Here is a 21,196-nt window from a genome sequence, read left to right on the forward strand (position 1 = left end):
GTACTAAACTGGCCCCCACAGTCACCAGATCTCAACCCAATAGAGCATCTTTGGGATGTGGTGGAACGGGAGCTTCGTGCCCTGGATGTGCATCCCACAAATCTCCATCAACTGCAAGATGCTATCCTATCAATATGGGCCAACATTTCTAAAGAATGCTTTCAGCACCTTGTTGAATCAATGCCACGTAGAATTAAGGCAGTTCTGAAGGCGAAAGGGGGTTAAACACAGTATTAGTATGGTGTTCCTAATAATCCTTTAGGTGAGTGTATATTATCACAGCCTAAATATTAAGTGCCTATTAAGTTCATATTTAAATCACATCATTGCTTACTCTGTTTAAATATTGCAAATAAGATCATGAAAATCACGTTATTCATTAATTAAGTCTACATGAAATGTTTCAGTTACTGACTATTAAAAACTGTGTTTATATTCAATACAAAGTGCACATACTGCTAATCTAGCACAGAAATGCTTCCAGAATTGGATGTGTTTAGACTTGTTTAGGGTGACACTCACTCACACACAGAGAAGGTCTTGTTTACTATTTTATTTGTGTTTGTTTGATTGTTGGTATATACTCACTTGTCAAAACATGTTTAAAAAAACTGCAGCAGGAAAACTGGGATTTAGAGTATATTTATTTATTTTATTTATTATTTATTTTACAAATTTACATTCCATTTCTTCCATGACAATCACTGAAAAAATTATGAGGCTTGAAAAGGTGTTTTTGTTTGATATGCTATTCAAATAAAAAAAAAATTAATTATTAGATTCCAGAACATATTTTTTGAATTTCTAAAGAATAAAAATTAACAAAACCTGATGCCCTAAATCCCTATTAACATAGAAAGATAACTGTTTGAAGGTAAAATGTGAAGAATCACATTTTTGTAACCAAGTAACTCTTTTCCCTGTATAGTTTTTCAGTTCCAATGAAACTAAGAAACAATTGTAAAGCCTTCAAAGTAAAACATGTTCATGCAATAAAAGTAAGTAAAATAATAATGAAAAATCACACTTACCTACACGTTCATACTATATTCTGTAACAATCTCTTTCATAGACGAGTCCTCTGCAAGGTTTTCCTCCACTACTATTTTCTTCACATCATACCGAATTGTCATGTCATGCTTTCTTATCACATCAGTTTTTTGACAGATAGCTGAAATCCGATATACTTTTGACGACCAGGACTCCGTTCTCTTTTAAAACAGCGTATTTGTGATTGTGGCCTCCAAGTATAAGGTCAACTGCTTTCGTTTCTGCTAGCCGGATATCATGAGACCATTTCATGTGTGTAATAGCAATGACCAGCTCTGCTCCTTTGGCTCTCAGTTCTGTTGCACTGTTGTGACATAGTCCACATAGTTGATAGTTGATTTATCAACTGTTCCCAATGTATCGATCCATTCCTCCACCACTAAACCCATAATGCCAATGTCAACGCCATTCCAGGGGAAGACGCCACTGACCAATCCGGGTCCTAGCGGCCGAGAAGTAAATCTGTCATAAACGTTGCTGAGAAACCAAGGAAAACCCATTTGAGGGGCCATTTCTTCAAGGAGATCCATACCAAAATCAAATTTGTGATTATCTGAAAAGGTTGAAAATGTTACTGATCCAAATATAAGAGATTAATGAAAATTCAGAAGGACTTCTTACACATCCATCCATTTCCAGGTGAGCCAAAGCCAAACCAGGCAGGTAAGGTGCAAGGCTGGGTACACCTTGGATGGGATGCCAGTCCATCAAAGGGCAACACAAACACACACCACTCCAGGGCAATTTACAGTAGCCAATCAACCCAGCAAAAACCCACGAGGCCACACTGAGAACATGCTACCTTCACACAGGCAGAAACCCCAGGACAGAACTGAACCTAGGTTTCAGGAGCTGGGAGGCAGCAGCATTAACCACAAGTCTGTATTTTATTTTATATTTTGCAGAAATTCCAACATTCTGACTTCAATCCCGTCTTGCATCAGTGAGATTTATGGGTTAAAAAAACAAAAAAAAACACCAGAGCTCATGCAAAGCTACCTCCTTCTCTGGAAGTAATATGACAAATTCTCCATTACCCACCATGCCTCGCTTTTATCAACAGGCAATGGAGAAGTGACAATGGATGGTTATGAATGCTATTATGTTCTGAATATTGGAGCATCTGTTAAGCCTTGTAAATATTTGTATATCATTTTCAGAAGTGTTTACCATATACAGCACAACCAAGCTTCTTGAAGATATCTATCGTATGCTTTGCTTTTGTAATTGTGCTTAATAGTGAGGGATTTAAACAATCTCCACTAAACACCACCAGAGGATTGCACAGATGGAATTCCTAGAGGGCTGTAGCAAACCTGGATGGGAAAAAAAGCAATTCAATATATATAAAAACATTCACAAATGCCCATACAAATACTCCAACCCTAAAATGATAACAGAGGTATTTAAGAGTTTTAAAAATGGTACCAAATACTTATGAATGTATGAATAGATAATCGGTTTCATTTCAAAACATGAGTATCCTGAGGGGATAAACACATTAAGAAGGATAGAGGGATGGAGTTGGAAAGGTAGATGAAAAAGATGGATGCACTGTATAAAAAAAAATCTGGTTAGTTGTGATGATAGATGAATGAACAGAGGATGTACCTTCGTAACTATCACCACAACAAGCCTTCCATTAAATGTATTTTTTTTTATTAATGCACTTATAGAGCAGTAATAATAATCATAACAGCTCAACTTGGTTCTGGTCCAACCCATGGCTTTCCTAGGGTTTTTGTTCCACTTAATTATATAACTGAGCAAAGTAAAGTTCAATTAAATGATTAAGCAGCTGATTATAACAAAGTAGCCCAAATAAGCACTGGACAAAAAAAATGCACATTTAGACATTTTAGCGTCAGGTGTCCATATTTCCGTGGAATTGTCCCTACATGCTTAACATTGCAATTCTTTGGTGCAATGCGTATTAATATAACTGTTTCCCTGTAACAGAATTATACATGGACATAGCCTTGTGAAAAGAGTTATACCAATAAAAATAGTTCATACACAGAGTAAGAGATTATGTATGCTACTGTCTGCAGTGAACGTCTGACGTCATTACCTTGCAGCACGTCTGACGTCATTACCTTGCAGCACCACCAACGGGTTCCTGTTCCTCGTTTCTCGCCTCCATCTCACAAACATCGCTGAAGTGTAGGATGGTTAATAATGGCAATAGTGGCAATAATGTGTCGGCCATGATCCTTGTTCACACGTTTCATTTACCGCCAACGCAGAACTGCGCATGTGCAGCTGTCGCCAGCGCGGGTCACCGAGGAATGGTAAGGCTCGCGAGAGTTCAATGCAAGAGAAAAAGGGGACAAAAGCCACACTTCTTCAGAGATGACACCCTTAATTCGGCCAACAATGGTAGTGTGCAATGATGTGCACTCAGTATGTCCGGTCGTGCACCAGGCAGAGGAAGAAAAACTTTGTCTTACATTGCGGACAGACAAATAAAAGAGGCTGATTTAAACGCAACACATTGAAGACAAACATTGTCAACCTGCATGCATTTTAATTTCGTGGGGTCTCCTGTGTGATAAGCTATGCTATGCATGACCAGTGCAAATATGTGGATTTAGTCTATCAATTTGTTTTTGTTGCAGGCTTTCGTTTACAGCCAAGTTCCCTCGAGGTGGTCTTAAAGCAGGGGGTCTATTCCTAATATATAAATGATACCCCCCCCCCCGACACACACACACACACACACACACACATGCGTGGCAAGATGACACCATGCAACCTTCCACTGGCACTGGATTTCCAACAATTGGGTCTCAGAAGTAATATAATTGCCGCTATTGAACATTTCATTGGGTAATGTGTGAGCTCCTGGGGGTCTGGTTTGATGGATCACATTAGTATGCCTGTCCTATGAATGTGCTCTGTTGCTAACCACGTCAGTCTGCCAGATTCCGTGCGTCTCCTGCTCCCACCAAGGTTAGATCTATTCTCAGAAGAAGACCTTGGAAAAGAGATCGGGACTATAGCATCCGTACTATCTTTTGTCTCGTGTATTATTATTATTATTATTATTATTATTATTATTATTATTATTATTATTATTATTATAAGACATGCACTTGCATTGTTAAGCATTGTGTCTGTTAGTTCTTAATGGAAACTCGTAGCTGCAAGCAATGGTTACATCTGGCCAGCTGTGAATCCGCCCCTGAAGTGCATGAACGGCAATGTGTGCGGATATTTCAGCTGGAATTGGGCTTCTTCTGCTGAAGTGAAGGTGACTCGCTCGGGCTGTGGAAGCGATGCAGACAGGAGTCGCAGGCGCTCCTCTGGAAAGATCTCCTTCAACAATAGAGTGATTCTGGAGCCACTCGGCCAGCTGCTAAAAAAAGACAAGCCAAAATAATAAAAATTAAAAACAAGAGATAGATATACCCTTCCTCGTCAGTGCAGGGTGGCTTAGTGGATGTGTATGCATGAGTTCTGCACCGAATGGGCGCAAGAACCGCCCCAGATCCGCCGGATCCATTTTTCAGATCGGCAAGCCTCCTTACAGAGACCCGGAGCGCAGGGAGAGCACGGAGAGCACCCTAAAAACCCAGCGAGCCCTGGAGGACTGCAGGATGGTAGGTACACCACAGTGGGGGTTTTGTCATTGCATCCACTGCTCCGGTGTAACCCCCCCCCCCCCACACACACACACACACACCACCAGCACCTTTGCAATTCAGATCACGTGCAGTTGCACTATTTTTAAACTGCAGTAAACCATTGATACCATTATTGCATGCGGAATTGTGTTGGGGATAAACGCAGTTGTGAGGGTGCATTGTTTAAATAGTGCTCCCCACGGTCACTCACCAAAGAGGCTATTTCTGTTCACACTGTTTCGCCATATAGATTGTACTTGTACATACAGAGCCTGCAATGCAATATCTATACATGGCAAATGGTATATGTGCATTGTATTAGTATTTATGTTTGAAGCGGGTTGTGCAATATGCACAGAATGATTGATTGACACGTGCAGTCATCTGGCAGGTTTGCTGTCAGGACTGTCTTTATATGTGTCTTAGTGGTGACAGTCTCACACACACCGGAGAGCTTCTGAGAATTATAAAAGGATAACAACTAATTTAATATAATTTGCCTGCGCCTTACCAAATGAATGCAATGCTTAAAGAGTGAGCACACAAGCAAAGCTTAAAGAAACATTAACTGTACCTGTAATAATGCAATATGGTTCCGCTACACACACAGAGACACACATATATAATTTTACTATACTGGGAATTAAGGCATCTTACGTGTATCATTCAACTACAGTGATGTCAATTATATACGAATTCTTTACACCCATTTTATAAATGTGTTCTTTTACACTTCCCAAATTATTTAATCTGTTTAAGATCATAGATACAAATAACCCACGGGTAACCCAGTGATCAAATCATGTTAAGGTAACAAAAAACTATATATTTTATGATGTAAAGTGAACAACACTGGCTGGTAGGGGGTCCTTATATAATAGCTCCTAATGTTAAAATGTTCTCTCTCTGTCTCTGTCTCTGTCTCTCTATCTCTCTCTCTCTCTCTCTGAAGATCCACCATTTTAAAATGTTAAGCTGGCAGACACCGGGAAATTGTTTACTACATGATACATACATAATGGGAAGCAACAGTTCAGGCTGTGTTTTTCAGATTGTCCAGGAGTTCAATACACTGGTGGCCCTGTACCGTGAACTAGTCATCTCCATCGGCGACGTCTCGGTCGACTGTCCTGCGCTGCGGGCAGAGATGCATAAGACACGAACCAAAGGCTGTGAGATGGCCCGGACCGCACATCAAAAACTTTCAGTCATTTCGGGGTAAGGAGAATTACAAACTAAAACTAAAAATAATAATGGTAGATTGCATGTGTTTGGCGGAGTTGGATTTGAACTTCTCAGCCCAGTTAGTGGAGTAACATTTGGACGTGGATCTGGCCATGGTGCTGATACCTGTAGCGCATGCGTGTACATATGTATCACTAGAGAGATGATACATATATGAAAGATGGAACAATTATTTCACTTGAATCTAATTTCCTGACTACTCAAACTGACACATTTGGTGTGCGTTTTGGCAGGATGTGTGTAGGATACCGAATCTCTCTTAATAATCCAAGTTAGTGCCTCTGTTTCTGCTAAAGGACGTAGTACTAAACATGGTCATAATATGAGCAAAAACCTCATGAGTTGTTTTTAAAACATTTATTCTGAGAATGTTATATTTCCGCTAAGGGAGTCTTATATAGCATTATGTACGAGATACACACTTTGTTAGGTTTGGTGATAACTTTGTTGACATGACCTTGGTACACTAAAGATCATTTTTAAATTGCTTGTTTTAATATGATAATGATGTTTCAGGTTCCAAGAATATAACAACAACTTGATAGTTTGTGTATTTGTTCTACTTCACAGACTTTAAAAGGAAATGTTTCACCTGAATCTTTTATAGGACTGAGAATAGATGGGATTGGCAATATTCACCAATATATTCAATGTCAATGTTGAAGGCAGGCTGGAGATGTTCAATGTACATACCCTTATATTTGGTATATTGTTATGCTCTTGGACAGCGCCACTGTGCTCAAAAGTACAGTTAAATTGGATTCATGTTGACTGGGCACTGGTCAATTTGAGCCATAATCTGCAATCTGATATCCCAAGAGAAACAGGTGTATTTGCATTAGCCTTTGATAACAACGCTTTTGAGAGGGGGAATGAAGAATCTGTCTCAATGCAGAATACAGATTTTCTAAAGCCACACATCCATGTGCCCCCATTCTCCTGTGTATTGTATTGACCTAGAAACTTTCAACATCATTAGTCTGGGTTTGCGTTGCAGCATGAATTACATATGAGTTCACAGAGATACACACAAACACTGGGATGAATTTACAAAAAAATCATAATTAAAAACAGACAAACAAGATAAAGAATGTAAATAGTTTAGGTCATAGACCAGCTAAATTGTTTGAGTGTGATGGAGATTATGCTTTGACATTGAAATAATCTATATAATATATATATAAGGTAAAATTAGAAATAGTGCCTTTCTATGTATACATAAACCATACCTGTAGCACCATCAGCTGTTTTGATTGAGTTCTGGGAACACATGGGAAGCTGTAACTAAACAGGAGTCACTGTCTTTCTGATTTCAGTGGACAGGAAATGGAAAAGCTTAATTGAAACAGGATAGATACATTGTGTACAACATTCAGTGTATCCAAGACTTTCATTGCATTATTGTTTTTGTCTTCATTGAAGCAGTTCACTGTTGAGGATACTCTGGGCTTGAAGAGCACCAACGACTCTTTTCTGTTCGGCACTTTGATAGGTTGAGGAGTCATGTTGCAAGTTCACTCTCTTTCCAAAGTGGAGCAGCCATTGACTCATGTCTAGTTTCACTGTCTGCCAGTCATAACCTCAGATACCTCAGAACATGCTGGGGTTTTGACTTCTCCAAGTTCTCATATTTCATTTGATTAAAAAAAATCTTTTTTTTTTCTGTTACCTTTGAGTTTTGTGATTTTAAAACCTATAATCGAGTGCGGCACTGATCCAAAACTTGGACTATTATCCCTCTGAAGAAAAACATGGACAGCTTGTGCTACCAGTGGTGGCTCGAATAATTTACGGCATCATCATTAGATCAAGAGATTAATTATACTTTCTACAAGGTGATTGTTCTTCCCTCTGTCTCAGCCTTCAGCTCAAAAATGTCACTAAAACGTGTCTAGTAACATGAATAGTGTATTGGAAACAATTCCCCAGAAAGGTAAAAATCAACTACCAGCTGGCGAAATGTATATGAATGTCCTCTGTGCTTCTCAAACAATGGCCCAGAAATTATGAATAGTAATTTCAATTCCCAGGAACAGCTCCCTCCTTGGCACAGCCACACTGTAGTGTGCATTTCTACACATTCTGTACAATGGTAACTGATATTCAGTACTTCAGTATTCACAACATCCATTTTAAACAAGGTTTTCCACGGACTGACTCATTTCATTCAATACCTACAGTTAATTTGAATATACTTATTTATCAACAATATTTTTTCAAAGTTTGATCAGCCCTGATTCAACTGAACTGGGTTTAGGTGTAAGCACCTTTGACTACATCTCCATTGACAAAAATGGGGTGGCGGTGAAACGTTGACATATGCTGCTGCTTAAATCATTAACTGAATAATGTTGTTCCAAATGAAGGGTGTGCATACCTTCAACTTCATCTGTGTACCACCTATCAGTAGCGAAGGCAACTAATTATACACTAATTCATTTCTACTGTTTTTGGTTGTAAAGTTGATGTATTTACCCTACCCTATACATTCATGTGACATCTCAAGGTCATTGCTGTTGATCATCCCTCTACACTTGATCCGCATGTTTTGATACTCTGAGTGAGGTGAGCACTAATGGGGGATTGTGTCTCTTCTTATAAGACAGATGTTAGTATTGCTTCACATTGGGTAGCATTGATTTTTAGAAGTCAGCTTTTCTTTATTGTTATTATTATTTTACTTTTATTTTCTACAGGGTCTATTATTAAGATTCAAGGCTACTGATGTGACTGATCTTATATCTTGGAGGGTTGGTGCTTAAGAAGATACAAGGCCACTATATCCATTTGTCTATTTACTTGAATACATTCATCTACCACAGAAAAGATTCACCAGATTTTGTTTTCAAGTTTATGTATTGGTTTACTCTATAGCGAAGGATGAGATTTTCTCACAGCAGTTTGCTGTAATTATTTTAAGTTATAAACATATTTTACATTTAAGAAGTGTAGCTGAAATAATATCAGTCATGGTCAGTCACTAACACAAGAATCTCGTATCCCTTACTTTTATTTTGCAGCTGTTATCAGAATTAAATCGATCTCTTAATTGATCATAATAAAGATCTCTGGCGTATCATTAATTGTATTTTTCTATACACGATGGTTGATAACACAGAGATCAGGGAGCTGTGTTTAAGCACAGATATACTGGTATTCATCTGCAGTTAGTAGCCAATTCCTTTCCTCTCAGCTCTATTTTCACACATCCTCCAGAGTCCATCCTCAATCATTTCTTTGCACCACTCGGTGACTCATTCGGCGTATCTTCTCCCTGGCTTATCACTTTGCCTTGCAGTGTGAGAATCCCAGGTCAATTCTGGTTGTTCTGTATTATTGCAGAGTTTGGTACTTACCGTGCAGTATCAGGGGAGGAGACCTCCATAGGGAAATCCCAAAACATACACAGGAAACAGGACATAGCAAACTTTTCCCACTGCCCACTGTAGCCCTGCTAATGCCCAGTCAGCAATCCAGCACATCCCCACTGTCTTTGTGAATATCTTTAACTGCCACAGGAAGTACCTGACCTGCGACAGTATTCAATGTAAAATTGGAAGTGACTGAGAAAAGCCCGAAGCTTTATGTCCTTATCTTGGTTATGCAGCCTACTGTATTTATCTTTCTTATTTTCTAGGAGCTTAAAAGTAGCAGAATTGGAAACAACTGAACTGAATCCATGAAAGAATATTCAATCTTTTTTTGGGGGGCATCCGTATTAGAATCCTGAAATGATGAAATCACAGGGTATCGTTGACTTCTTCTTTTATTTATCTAATTTAGGTGCTCTTCTCAGAAGACATCCTTTTGCACATTGACCAAGAGAACAAAAGCAGACAGATTTGTCACAGTTTTTACACTGAAATTAACCTCTGCACCAGTGAATTTTGGAGTATAATAAGCCCGTGAATAACAATTTAAATGCGTAACTTTATTAAGTGAAATCTATTTTCTGGTATGATCCCAATTACAGTTAATCAACCCATTATTTTTGAACTAATGGAATATTTTTCTGTTGTATGTCAAGCAATACTTCAAAATGTTTGTTTGAAAAATGAATGCAATTTGTTTTTGCAAAAGTTTGATTTTACAGTTTTGCTGAGTGAAAACATGTTAAAAGTTGTTTAAGAGGGCAATTATTTAATAGAACATGCTTTTCTGATCAATATGTTACTGAACCCCTGGTCCTAGACAGCTGTATTGTCTTTCTGGATTGTTGCACTATATTGTGACTTATCTAAACAAAGTATTTGGTTAATTACCTCAAGATAACTTCATTTCAAAATCTCAAATGTGCTGAGACACATATTCTTTTGTTTTTAAATTTGAGAACAAATTGCTTCAGAAATAAAAATGAGTAAATTTAAACACTGAAAACAATTTAGTTAAGATGAGGCCCTGACACACACTTGGTAGTAAACAGTCATTCATGAAGACTAAATTCGGAATGATATATGTAATAATAATTATAATTCTACCATTAAAGCCTCTTAACCATAGTTGTAAATATCAGGTCTCTATTAGGATTTCTATACACCCCATGCACGACGTGAATTGCTGCTACCTGCGGTCATCTGAAAAGTGTACATGGCAGCAATAGTAGTTCCCCAGACCAGAACTTTGGAAGGTCATAATTCCAGCATTACACAAAGATCTTCCCATAAACAACACATCCCCTGTAGCCAAGATGGTAGCAATGCCATTGGACCAACCCTCTTTCTGTAACACAGATGATTAAAACACAAAGTGATCTGGATCCTGGGTATAGATGTGGAGAGTAAAGGAACATTTCTGTAATGGAGTCCCTGCTGAGGGCATTGCAGGAGACGGTCCCACAGCCATCAGTGTGCTCTGCAGAGATGTTTGCTAATGAGGCCCAAGAAAATCCCATCTGGGTCTACAGCAGTTTGAAGAATATATATTTTTGTCCAGTCTCTGCTACTTCATTGTGGCGAGTCAGATTCACAGATTGATTGATGTAGCTTACTTGGGAATGCAACAGATAAGGGGTGTTTTGTAAACTCTGGTGTTTTTTGAAGAGTGTTTGGGTAACGTGAATTGATTTACAACTTGGTTCCACAGGTACTAGGAAGTTTATGGCTAAGGTGCGTGTACATTGAGAATGGGTGAGGTTAGTCAGTCTGGGACTAGTTAGCGAGGAACTAGCGGAGTCATATGCTACCCTGTTACCAGTCTAGGCTCTGGGACTATGACCTGAGTGTACTCACTCTTACTGGAAAACAGTGTTAACACCATTGACCACCTCTGCTTATAAGTAAATAATTTGGACTAGGATAGTCTAGGAACCTAATGTTAATCTTTAAACCCATATATTTACTCTTGATTATTATAAATTAGTTACCAAGGTTAGTTTTACCAGGAGCACACTATTGAAAATGTCTAATTAAAATAAATATTTTGTTTTTCAGAAGAAAGATAAACATTTGTTTAGACTTGTGAGATGGCCGTGACATAAACAAAATACATATATTGTGTTTGCAATGAGAAAATTACTATCTGATAATTGGTAAGAGAGATTTGGGATGGCAACAAAATAGCAATACAATTCTGCTGGAACAGAATCTACAACATGGTTGGGATTATTTTTTTGATGCAGGCACAGTACTGTGCCTTCATCAGAGACTGCACTCAACCATTTCTGCTTTTGGTTATTTATGTTTCCCTGACACAGTAGTCATCACTACAAAGCTGGTATCTGTTTAATTATGAGGTGAGAGTGTATATGAATAGATTATTTCAAAAATAAAAGATTCCTGTAGGCAGTTTATTCTCTGCCTCTTACACAGATTTGCTAATAACTATACCATAAGAAATATGGATTGGTCTTAAAACATTTTTTTTAAGATAATCCTGCCAGGAACAGCAGGAGCCATATCATAGAGTGAATTCACTTGCTAGTGCATATATGAAAATTAAGATGCTGGCTGATGTAGTGTCAGACATGCAGACAGCTGAAAATATTCCTGTCCATAGCAGAAGAGATTGATTGTTCAGTTTAAGCCATCTAGAAAACTCTAGTAACCCCTCAATGGAAGGCAGGTTCCTAACAGGACAATCAGATGCCTTTGATGCTCTTTTAAAAACGAACAACATCTGTTAGCCGCCATTCTCGCAGAAGACGTCTCCTAATGCCTTTCAACTGTGAAACATTATCTTAACATTAATGGGAAAGCTGCCAGGCAAACGACACCTCCTTCAGAAAGCAATTTGATCAGATAACAAACAATGGCCTTTACAGATTTTACAGACAAAAACAACAGCAACATATTTGTCTCTTTTTGTGTGTTTTCAACCGGCGGGTTTAGAATTAACCTTTGTAGGTCTCAAACCCTTTTTAACAAGATATACTATGCAAAGTGTTCTTGTTTTTCTGGCACCGATTAAACACAGTATTCAGACTCCAACTGCTGTTTGTCTTCCCTTTTTAAGCTACTGCTGTACAATGTTCATGGCTATGGTGCAGGAGAAAAGAGGGCATGTTTATTCAACAAAGGAAAACAGTGAAGTACTTTCAAATCTTTTGTGGATTGAAAAGCCCTTAATGTGTGTGATGAGACCCGTTTTCTTTTTAGTGGATATAGTTCTTCGAAAATGCCGTCTGGAATTCAGAAGTGACTTGGCAGTAAATGCTACAATTTTAGTTACAAAGTAGGGCACGGTTTGTTTGAGGAGATGCAGAGTTGCCTCCACCAGGGGGTAGCATACACCAGTTTACCCCTCTGAGTAGTTTACTATTAGCATTTACTGTTAATCATAACACAGTCCAATGTTTTACTTATCCCTTATAAATAAGGAAATGTAATAAGAGTGGCAAAGCATACTGAAGGTGATTTTAAAAAATATAAATGATGAGGACAATAAACCCAATTAAGTTATATTATCCAATTATGAAACTGAAAAGCGCAGCATTGTGCAAACTGTTGCCATGAACTATGCACTGTACAAGGTATACAATAAGGCATCTGAAAAATGTGGAAAATACAGTATTAGATAACATTGTGCCTATACAGATAGGCTGGAAAAACTGTACTGCATGAGGCAGTGAGATCAGGGCTTTGTGTATTTGTGTATTGCTGCTCTTGAACAGGATTTCATTGTCACAAGACATCTCCAGATGGCTTCTCTGTCATAGTAACCTGGTCCCTGAACTCTCACGCTTTTATATCTGCAGGGTGCTATCACTCTATTAGAAATGGGTCCAGTGCAGGGAGCACAACCTGTTCCCTTTGAAAAGCAGTTCTTTTTCATACCGTGCGTGCATTTCACTTGTACAAAGCAGCTCGACACAATTGAGTTTCTCTCTGAAAAAATAAGCATAAGGATAGGGGCAACCCTCGAGCATTCCACATGCAGACCCGTGATCCTTTTTAATTAAATGATTGGGAAAAGAATTCATTGAAACATGATTTGCTGCTAACGATATGTCTGGACGAATAATATTTGAAAGCCACATGGGGCAAATTATGCCAAACTAATTATTAAACCACCAGCTGGCACACATAGTAACATGACATATAACCCAATGATCAAGGATTTCCACGGGTGCCCCTTTCCTGCAGCTGTTTGTGTAAAGAAACCCATGTTCCCTGACATTCAATCAAGAGCGCCAGATTTGCATGCATGGCTAATTTGCATATTCAACATCACCCTTTCCCACCTTAGTGTGAGGTCGGGGCAAAGAAACGCCTTTCTAGTGGTACAATTGAAAGCCAGAAATTACAGGTATTTTTTTAAAAACTCGAAATCAATTTCTCCAGTCAGTTAAAACAATACATGGAAACTCAGCCAATGATCCTTTTCAGATATGTCAGTCCTATACCAGTCTTGGAGGACCCCCTGTCCTGCTGGTTTTTGTGCCAACTGAGATGTTAATTGTTTAATTGAATCCTTAATTGAATTAACAATGTTAATTAAGAATATAAAGCTCAATTATGTAATAAAGAGCTTGCTGTATTTTATTAATTTGAACCTCCATTTATAAAATAGAAATGGAAATACTGATGCTATACCAACATTGGTAATCAAGGAAATTAGAGTTCAAAAATCTGTTTCAAAATGTGCTTAAACAGCTTAAAAATAATGTTTTCCTAGTGTATTTTTCATTTTAAATAGACAGTTTTGTCATTTTTCACCTTTTCATTTGATATGTGTGCCATATAGATTATCATAAGGCATTAAGGCCCTTCAGTTAGTACTTAGAATATAATTATTTTATTGCATTAATAATAAAGACAACCATAAGCCTGATTCAAACGGTTGTGTTACCTAATGTGTTTTACAGGTGCGTTATAACAAACCTAAGTTAAAAAAGAGACACATTATCGTTTGCCTTTTAAATGTTTGACATTACTATTGATTATTTTTCTACATAACTGTCCCCTTTAGTTGAAAATAGTGATCAACAGGATTATTTTCATTCAAAGCGAGAAACCTGGGGTGTTGCCAGGTCTCCAAAATAAGTTGACTTTCACAATTATCTAAACCTGACGTGAACCTAAACGTGACGGTTCCTGAAAAGTACAAGTGCAGACTGCAGTCCTACATGTTTTTTAAACAGTTTGAAAGGTTTTATTGCCTTCTTCATCCAGATAAAACAGACATAGGTTCCAGTAAAGAAGAACACTGGAAAGACTAAACCAGCTTTCTGCACATATTTAGCTGAATACAAATTACATTTCCTGACATCAGTTTAATCCAGTATTTGTTGTATCTTGTTCCTGCCGTATTTGTTGCCTTCTTTCAGGAAATGAATAGAGATTCTCAAGAGACATTTGGCTTCTGTAACAGTGCAGAACGTTGGTCTGACCCTAATGTGGCATGTTTTAGAGAATTGCACATTAAATATGAGGACTGGTCTACCCTGTTGATTGGATTGAAAGTCTGATGTAATGGCTGAACTTGATTTGATTGGTGTTTTGTGTTGCTACCATTGTTTGTATTAAAATAATTATTTTAAGAGTTCTGCAGTAATAAACCTTACTTGCAAGTTGCACGAGCAGTCTAATAATGGGTTTCTGATGAGGTGTCTTCTTTCTCTTTGCTTTCAGTGATGTCTGCTTTTGGTTTGAATTACCTGCAGTTAGCTTCTTATGTTTCCCTCAGTTCGCTAAAATGCCATAATATTTTTAAAGAGAACTCTACAGCAAAAATTCACATCAAGCAGGGATGAAAGTAATATAATGTGGTTTATCCTGACAGTCAATTTGTAATATAATGGTTAAATTAATCCATGACAATTCATTCATGGTCTTTAAACTGTTATAAACGGTCATAGAGCTTGATTACAAAACAGAATATTGTGTAAAAACAAGATGATTTCATTCACAATGGATGAGGCTTAAGCCAGAGTTCATAAAGCCACTTTTAGATGCAGAGGCAGTGATAATGTGAGAACGTTATGGTGGGCTTTATTACATCACATGTAGTCTATTCCTCAAGGCTAATATCTGTATCTTTGATTATGCCCGTCCTTTTAATGGACAGAACTCTCTGATGCCGATTTTGCTTACTATTCCTGTAGCTAGTAAACAGGGATGCACAATGACTGTGACCTTTTCAATTACACATTTGCCTTTATCTTCTTCTAATCCCACTAATAAGGCTTTGTCTGTGTTACTATACACAGGGTTTTATTAGTAGCCAGTGCTGCTTCCTTTTCATCACATGGAAAGAGCCCACAGTCTAAATGAAAGAACACGTTATCTGATGAAGGCTGTTTACTATGTCTGGAATACCTCGAACCTCCATTGGGCAGGAAAAACACAGAAAATATTTAGGCCAGATGATTTGCTTAAACCATTTTGTAAAGCAATACAGTGTACAATCTATGTATAGAAATACATTGATCTCATAACATGTAATAGTTTGCCAGGAGTGATTTATAGTATCTGACTTGCAACCTCATATTTCAGGTAGACCTGTTTTACCTATTTTGTCCGATGTTTTGTCAAATTATTAATCATTAAACATAAATGAATAATACATAATTTATATCATTACTATTATTATTTTCATATTTGTATCCTGCAGATAATCAGGCAATTGTAGCTTTCTACAATTTTTTTTTTTATCATAATATTTGCTTTAAAAAATCACAGAATTCTCACAGTGTGTGGAAACACAAAGAGGATGGTGGAGGTGAAGTCAGGCTTTATATGCACACATTAATCTAATTACTGGCCCAGTCTCAACAATCAATTTTATGACAGAAATTAGCTGCTATTCGTTTTCCGTTGTAATCACGGCCACTAGAGAGGAAAATTCCCACAAGGTCATGTGAATTCACATGAAAAGAGTTGCTGTATTACACTCTCTCTGTCTGTCTGCACCTTCATAGGAAACTGTGAGGCTTTAGTTTAGCCCATTGTCAGTTACACACTGGAAAGGAAAACAAGAAACGAAACCCAAGCTTTGTGTCTAGTCAACTTGAAAAAGGCATGACAAGAGCATACAAAGAGAAAGCTGTCGAGCTTTGGGTCCTCCAGGGAGAAGAAATCTTGGTAATTGACAATGCGTAGATTCTGCTGACAAAACAGACAAACAAACAAACAAACAAACAAACAAACAACAAACATCTTCAGTCCATTTTTCAGAAGAAAGGGCAGGCTGTGTATTGAATGGCATTCCAGCTGTTATGAGTTTTATTTTATAACTATACATTTTTCTTTTACCTGTTGCCCCTATAATTTTGATTAAGACGTATTTACTGCAAATATATTCCTGAAATTGAACGAAAAAAATGAAATATATTTATACCAGAAACCTATACCTCAAATTTGTTCCTAACACAGAATTAAACGTGATCTAGCTTTTGGAAGGTAAACCCACTATTGTGAAGTACAGAATTGCACAGTTGTGTTGTTTTGTGATTCAGAAGGACAGTTTTATTTGGAGCAATAGCTCCATCTAATGGGTTTACAATTATTTATATATTTAGCTATCTATTTAGTATTTTGAAATATGAATTAATTGATTTGGAATATTTGTAACATACAGGTCTGTGTTATATTTATAATTTACCTACATTGTTATTAAATTAAACTGAGTTTAAATTGATTTTATTTTTACAATTAGCATTTTTCCCTGTCATTTTCCATTTGACATGTTTTTTTCTATTGTCTATTATTTCTACAAAATGAATTAATAGCTTTAGCATCTTTAATAATCAAAAGCATCCTCAGAAATTATAGGCTGGGCAGCTAGTGACAAAAGTAATGGGAAAAAGAAAAGATGAAGGGAAAGATGAAGTGACGAAGTTCAGTTAATTAATGGCAGAAATAACACATTCTCAATACAGTTAGGGTGGGTCCCCTTATACTTAAGTTTAAGGATTGTGTTTAGTTCTGAGAATTGGGCATAAATACTTCATATGACACTTTAATCTCAACCAGAACAGCCATCAGCTTCTAACTGCATCAAACAACTGTTCAATTATGTATTTCTTGATTCATTCATTTATGTAAGAAGAAAATAAGAAGTAATCTTGATGTTTATGTTTGTTTGTGTATTTCAGCCCAGAAGATGGAGAGATTCACCCAGAAATCTGTAGACTTTTTATACAGTTGCAGTGCTGTCTAGAAATGTATATCACGGAAATGTTGAAGTCTGTGTGTCTTTTAGGCTCCCTTCAGCTTCACAGAAAAGGTACTGCCAGCACGATCTGTTGTTCTTTGAGCTCAAATATACCCCCTGTCAGCTGTGCTTTGCCACATTCACACCGCAGAACGCCCGCTGATTCAAATGTAAACAGGTTGAAATGTTTTCTAATAAGGTTTGCATTTTCTGCCAACACCACTCGGCATTTCTCTATCCATCTCAATCTCTATCTCATGACTCGGCAAACCTCATCCAACCAGCCACAGAATCGCTCAGGTTTTCAAACTTGTGTAATGTGTAACTTACATTACCCCACTGATACATTTATACAGAAGTCTGATACACACTCCTTACTAAATGAACTTTCCATGCCCGCTGTGATTGAGGGGGGATTAATTTGTGTAAATGGTTGTATTTGCAGGGAAGGAGTCCTGTCCCGTTCCCAAAATCTTCGACTCCAAAATAGAGGAGAGCTCTGAAATCCCGATATTAGAAGACACCTCATCCTCGCCTGTAGATTACCATCAGTACTCCTGGCAGGTTTCCACCGATATCGAAAACACTGAAAGGTAATTATGACTTCAGACCTGAATTTACAACTTTTGAGATGTAAGAGTACAGATTTAGAAAATGAAGGACAAGATTATGTACATCTCTTCACATTTGAGAGAACCTTGAGCAGATACTATGATGGGCACATTCCCATCCCACTAATGTGGCGAAACCTGAATCAGACCTATAATTAAAATACTTATTCTAGGTTCCTTATATAGCAGATACATCACATTGAACAAATGTGTGAGACTCACTCAATTATGTGTGTCCCTCAACAGAGACATGCGGGAAATGAAAAACCTGCTAACAAAACTCAGGGAGACTATGCCTTTACCATTAAAAAATCAAGGTACGTAATCATTAGAATCTCCTTTCCTTTCAAGACATTCTTCTTTTGTTGCTTATTCAATGTTTGAATCCGCCTTTCATTGCGGCATAGATTTTATTTTTTGCCCAATAGCAACAGAACAGAAAAGACCTCAGGGAAAACACAAAGGAAAGAATGGGATATGGAAAATAAGGTCATGTTTTTCTTTATTAAATACAAAGCAGATTGAAGACACCGCAGGGAAGGGCCTCAGCCACTAGGTCATGACAAAGTACTGAGGCATTTAAGTAGCTGCTTTGAAATGTATAAAGTGAAATACTTACCATGCATCCAGCCTTGGGGAATTTTATATTTAAACAAATACCATGTGTTTATCATCGCCCTAATGGTTGCTAAGCTTCTAATACCTTACATGTCTCGTTACACTAAAGGCTATTCTTTGGGGGATTGTTTTCATGTTACAGAGTTATCACCTGAGCTGTTTCCTGGTCAATTAACTACCTTAATGGGCCCCTTTTAATTGAGATAAAGGATAGTCATTATTAAATTAGGGAAGGGATCAAAACATCCCCTTGTCCCACCAGAAACTTCGAACAGTGTGAAGGTTTGCATTGGGCAGGAGTCAAAATCTTCAGCCCAATAAAAAGTGCCAGTTGGGTCAGATGTTTGTCTGGGCAGCCTTACGCAGTTCTGTCTTTCTACGCCAACTTTTGCCAATTTAAAATTCTACAGGTACGCCGAATGTTTTTGTTTCATGGTCAGTTTGATTGTATTTTTTACACCATACCCCTAAATGTGTGACCCACAAGAGTGTAAATTTTTTTGGAAAGGTGAGTTGATATTTTCTGTTTTTCTGTCACTCTTTCTTTCTATTCTTCTGTTGTGCAGATGACAGCAGCCTCCTGAACCTCACCCCCTACCCTCTAGTGAGACAAAGGAAGAGACGGTTCTTCGGTCTTTGCTGCCTCGTGTCAAGCTAAAGTGTCGATCTCCAAAACAAACGGCAAAAACTGCAATTAGGATCCCGTTAGAACAAACGATATTTAGTAACATATTGTATCTCCCTTCAACCTATAACTGCCATTTCTAAAATGTTCTTCTTTTTGTTGAAAAGGCTGCCCATTTTCTATTTTTATTTTGTAATACAAGAAAATAATTGTTAAAAAGTTCTGAAAATCAATAGTTTTAACTTATATATTTTAATCTAATTTTGATTAAGATGCTTTATAAAGATTTTTTCCATTTTTGTAACTGGAGTGATATTATTGCATGGCTGCCTTTAGGCAACGTGACCAGATGAAACAAAAACAACAACAAAATGTGGATTTTCTTTTCTTCCATTACTCTAGGAGTCTCAAGATTTGATTTGATTTGTATATTGAGGAAATAAGACACAATCTGATATATGCTCTATTGAAACTCCCTTCTTCAAACACGTAGATGTTATGACAACTGCAGGAACTCTTACTAGGAGTCATATAAACCTTACTCTCAGATTGACCAACAGTAATTAACTAATTAACCGAACCAATCAAACAGTGCATATAGAAGCCATGCATAGGAAGAAAAAACTACTTTTTTTCTGTTTCTTTATTATTTCTATATACTGATCATTATTTAGTCTTCCATATACCGGGAACCTGTATCCAACCTTTTCTTTTACATTTCAAGGAATATATGATATTTAAATGAACTTTTGCACATATATGTAAATCAAAATGTTAGACTTGTATATATAATGAACCCATTACACCAACATGATATTCTAGGTTCTTTTCCAGGATGGCTTTCTTTTCTGAATTGGTGGTTTAAACAATGCCCAAGGCAAAATTCTCTGTAATGACATTTTATAACCAACAGAAAGGGCAAAGCATGGCACTTGCTTATTGATATAGTATTAAATGTTTAGGGCATGCTGGAGGTAGTTCAATCTAATGAAAAATATAGGTCATTTTACATTGTTAATAAACCTTTTTTATTTAAATAAAAGGCATTGTTGTTTCTGATTCCTATTCAGAGGTAAAAGTGCATCACCTACAGGATTTCACCTTGATGTATACAATATTGTTTTAAACAGCAGGCTAATATTAAATGTTGAGATTTTTTTAATATAATACTATTCTGTGTGAATAACATACTAATTTTAAGGGGATAAGAAAGTAGAAGGCTGAATTTAATTGTTATATCACCTCCTTAAAGTGTTCAGTAGTCCTTACATATCTAATTGGTTTAAGGCCCTACTAAGCAAGCATTTTTATTGGTATTTCATTTCATATTCATATAAAAAAATATGACATTTCTCATTATTCCTCAATGGATATTATCATTAATTAATTGTGTCTTTTCCTTTTTTAAGAACTTGGTAATTTGAGAAAAAGTTTAGTTAATCTAAAACTTGAATGATAATGAAACAGCAACGTGGCCTCTTGATTCAAGCTTCACTGCATTTCAGGGACTCCTCACTGTGTGAGTCTGCAGTCTGATGCACACAGAAGCCACTAGATGTCATCTTATCCACTGCAGCAGATTTATATATTTATACACCAATTTGCACTCCAATGCCAATGAGATTGATCAAGCCAAAGCAATGCAAGACAATGAGATTGATCAATACATTAATTTTTACATTCTTGCATTTTTAATAGAAAGTTGCATGGTTGCCGTTTAAAACAACACTCTAATTTAGTAATATTAATCATGGTTAACTTTGGATGTGAAACTGAAATGTGTGGCTTTAATTTGTTAAAAAAAACAATACCCTCCTTGCTGAGTGTAT

The 21,196-nt window shown here is 37.1% G+C and overlaps 1 protein-coding gene across 1 annotated transcript; it reads left to right on the forward strand.

Annotated features, from left to right (window-relative positions):
• The first annotated feature begins 3,964 nt into the window (after window positions 1–3,964).
• rgs7bpa (regulator of G protein signaling 7 binding protein a) lies at window positions 3,965–20,388 on the forward strand. The gene is made up of 6 exons (XM_066711437.1): window positions 3,965–4,652; window positions 5,728–5,894; window positions 17,455–17,585; window positions 17,959–18,106; window positions 18,371–18,441; window positions 19,309–20,388. Exons 1-6 carry the CDS (start codon window positions 4,503–4,505, stop codon window positions 19,398–19,400), a joined length of 759 nt encoding a protein of 252 aa, XP_066567534.1. The 5' UTR covers window positions 3,965–4,502; the 3' UTR covers window positions 19,401–20,388.
• The last annotated feature ends 808 nt before the right edge of the window (window positions 20,389–21,196 follow it).

This window comes from Amia ocellicauda, chromosome 8, assembly GCF_036373705.1.
Source record: "Amia ocellicauda isolate fAmiCal2 chromosome 8, fAmiCal2.hap1, whole genome shotgun sequence".
Taxonomy (NCBI): domain Eukaryota; kingdom Metazoa; phylum Chordata; class Actinopteri; order Amiiformes; family Amiidae; genus Amia; species Amia ocellicauda.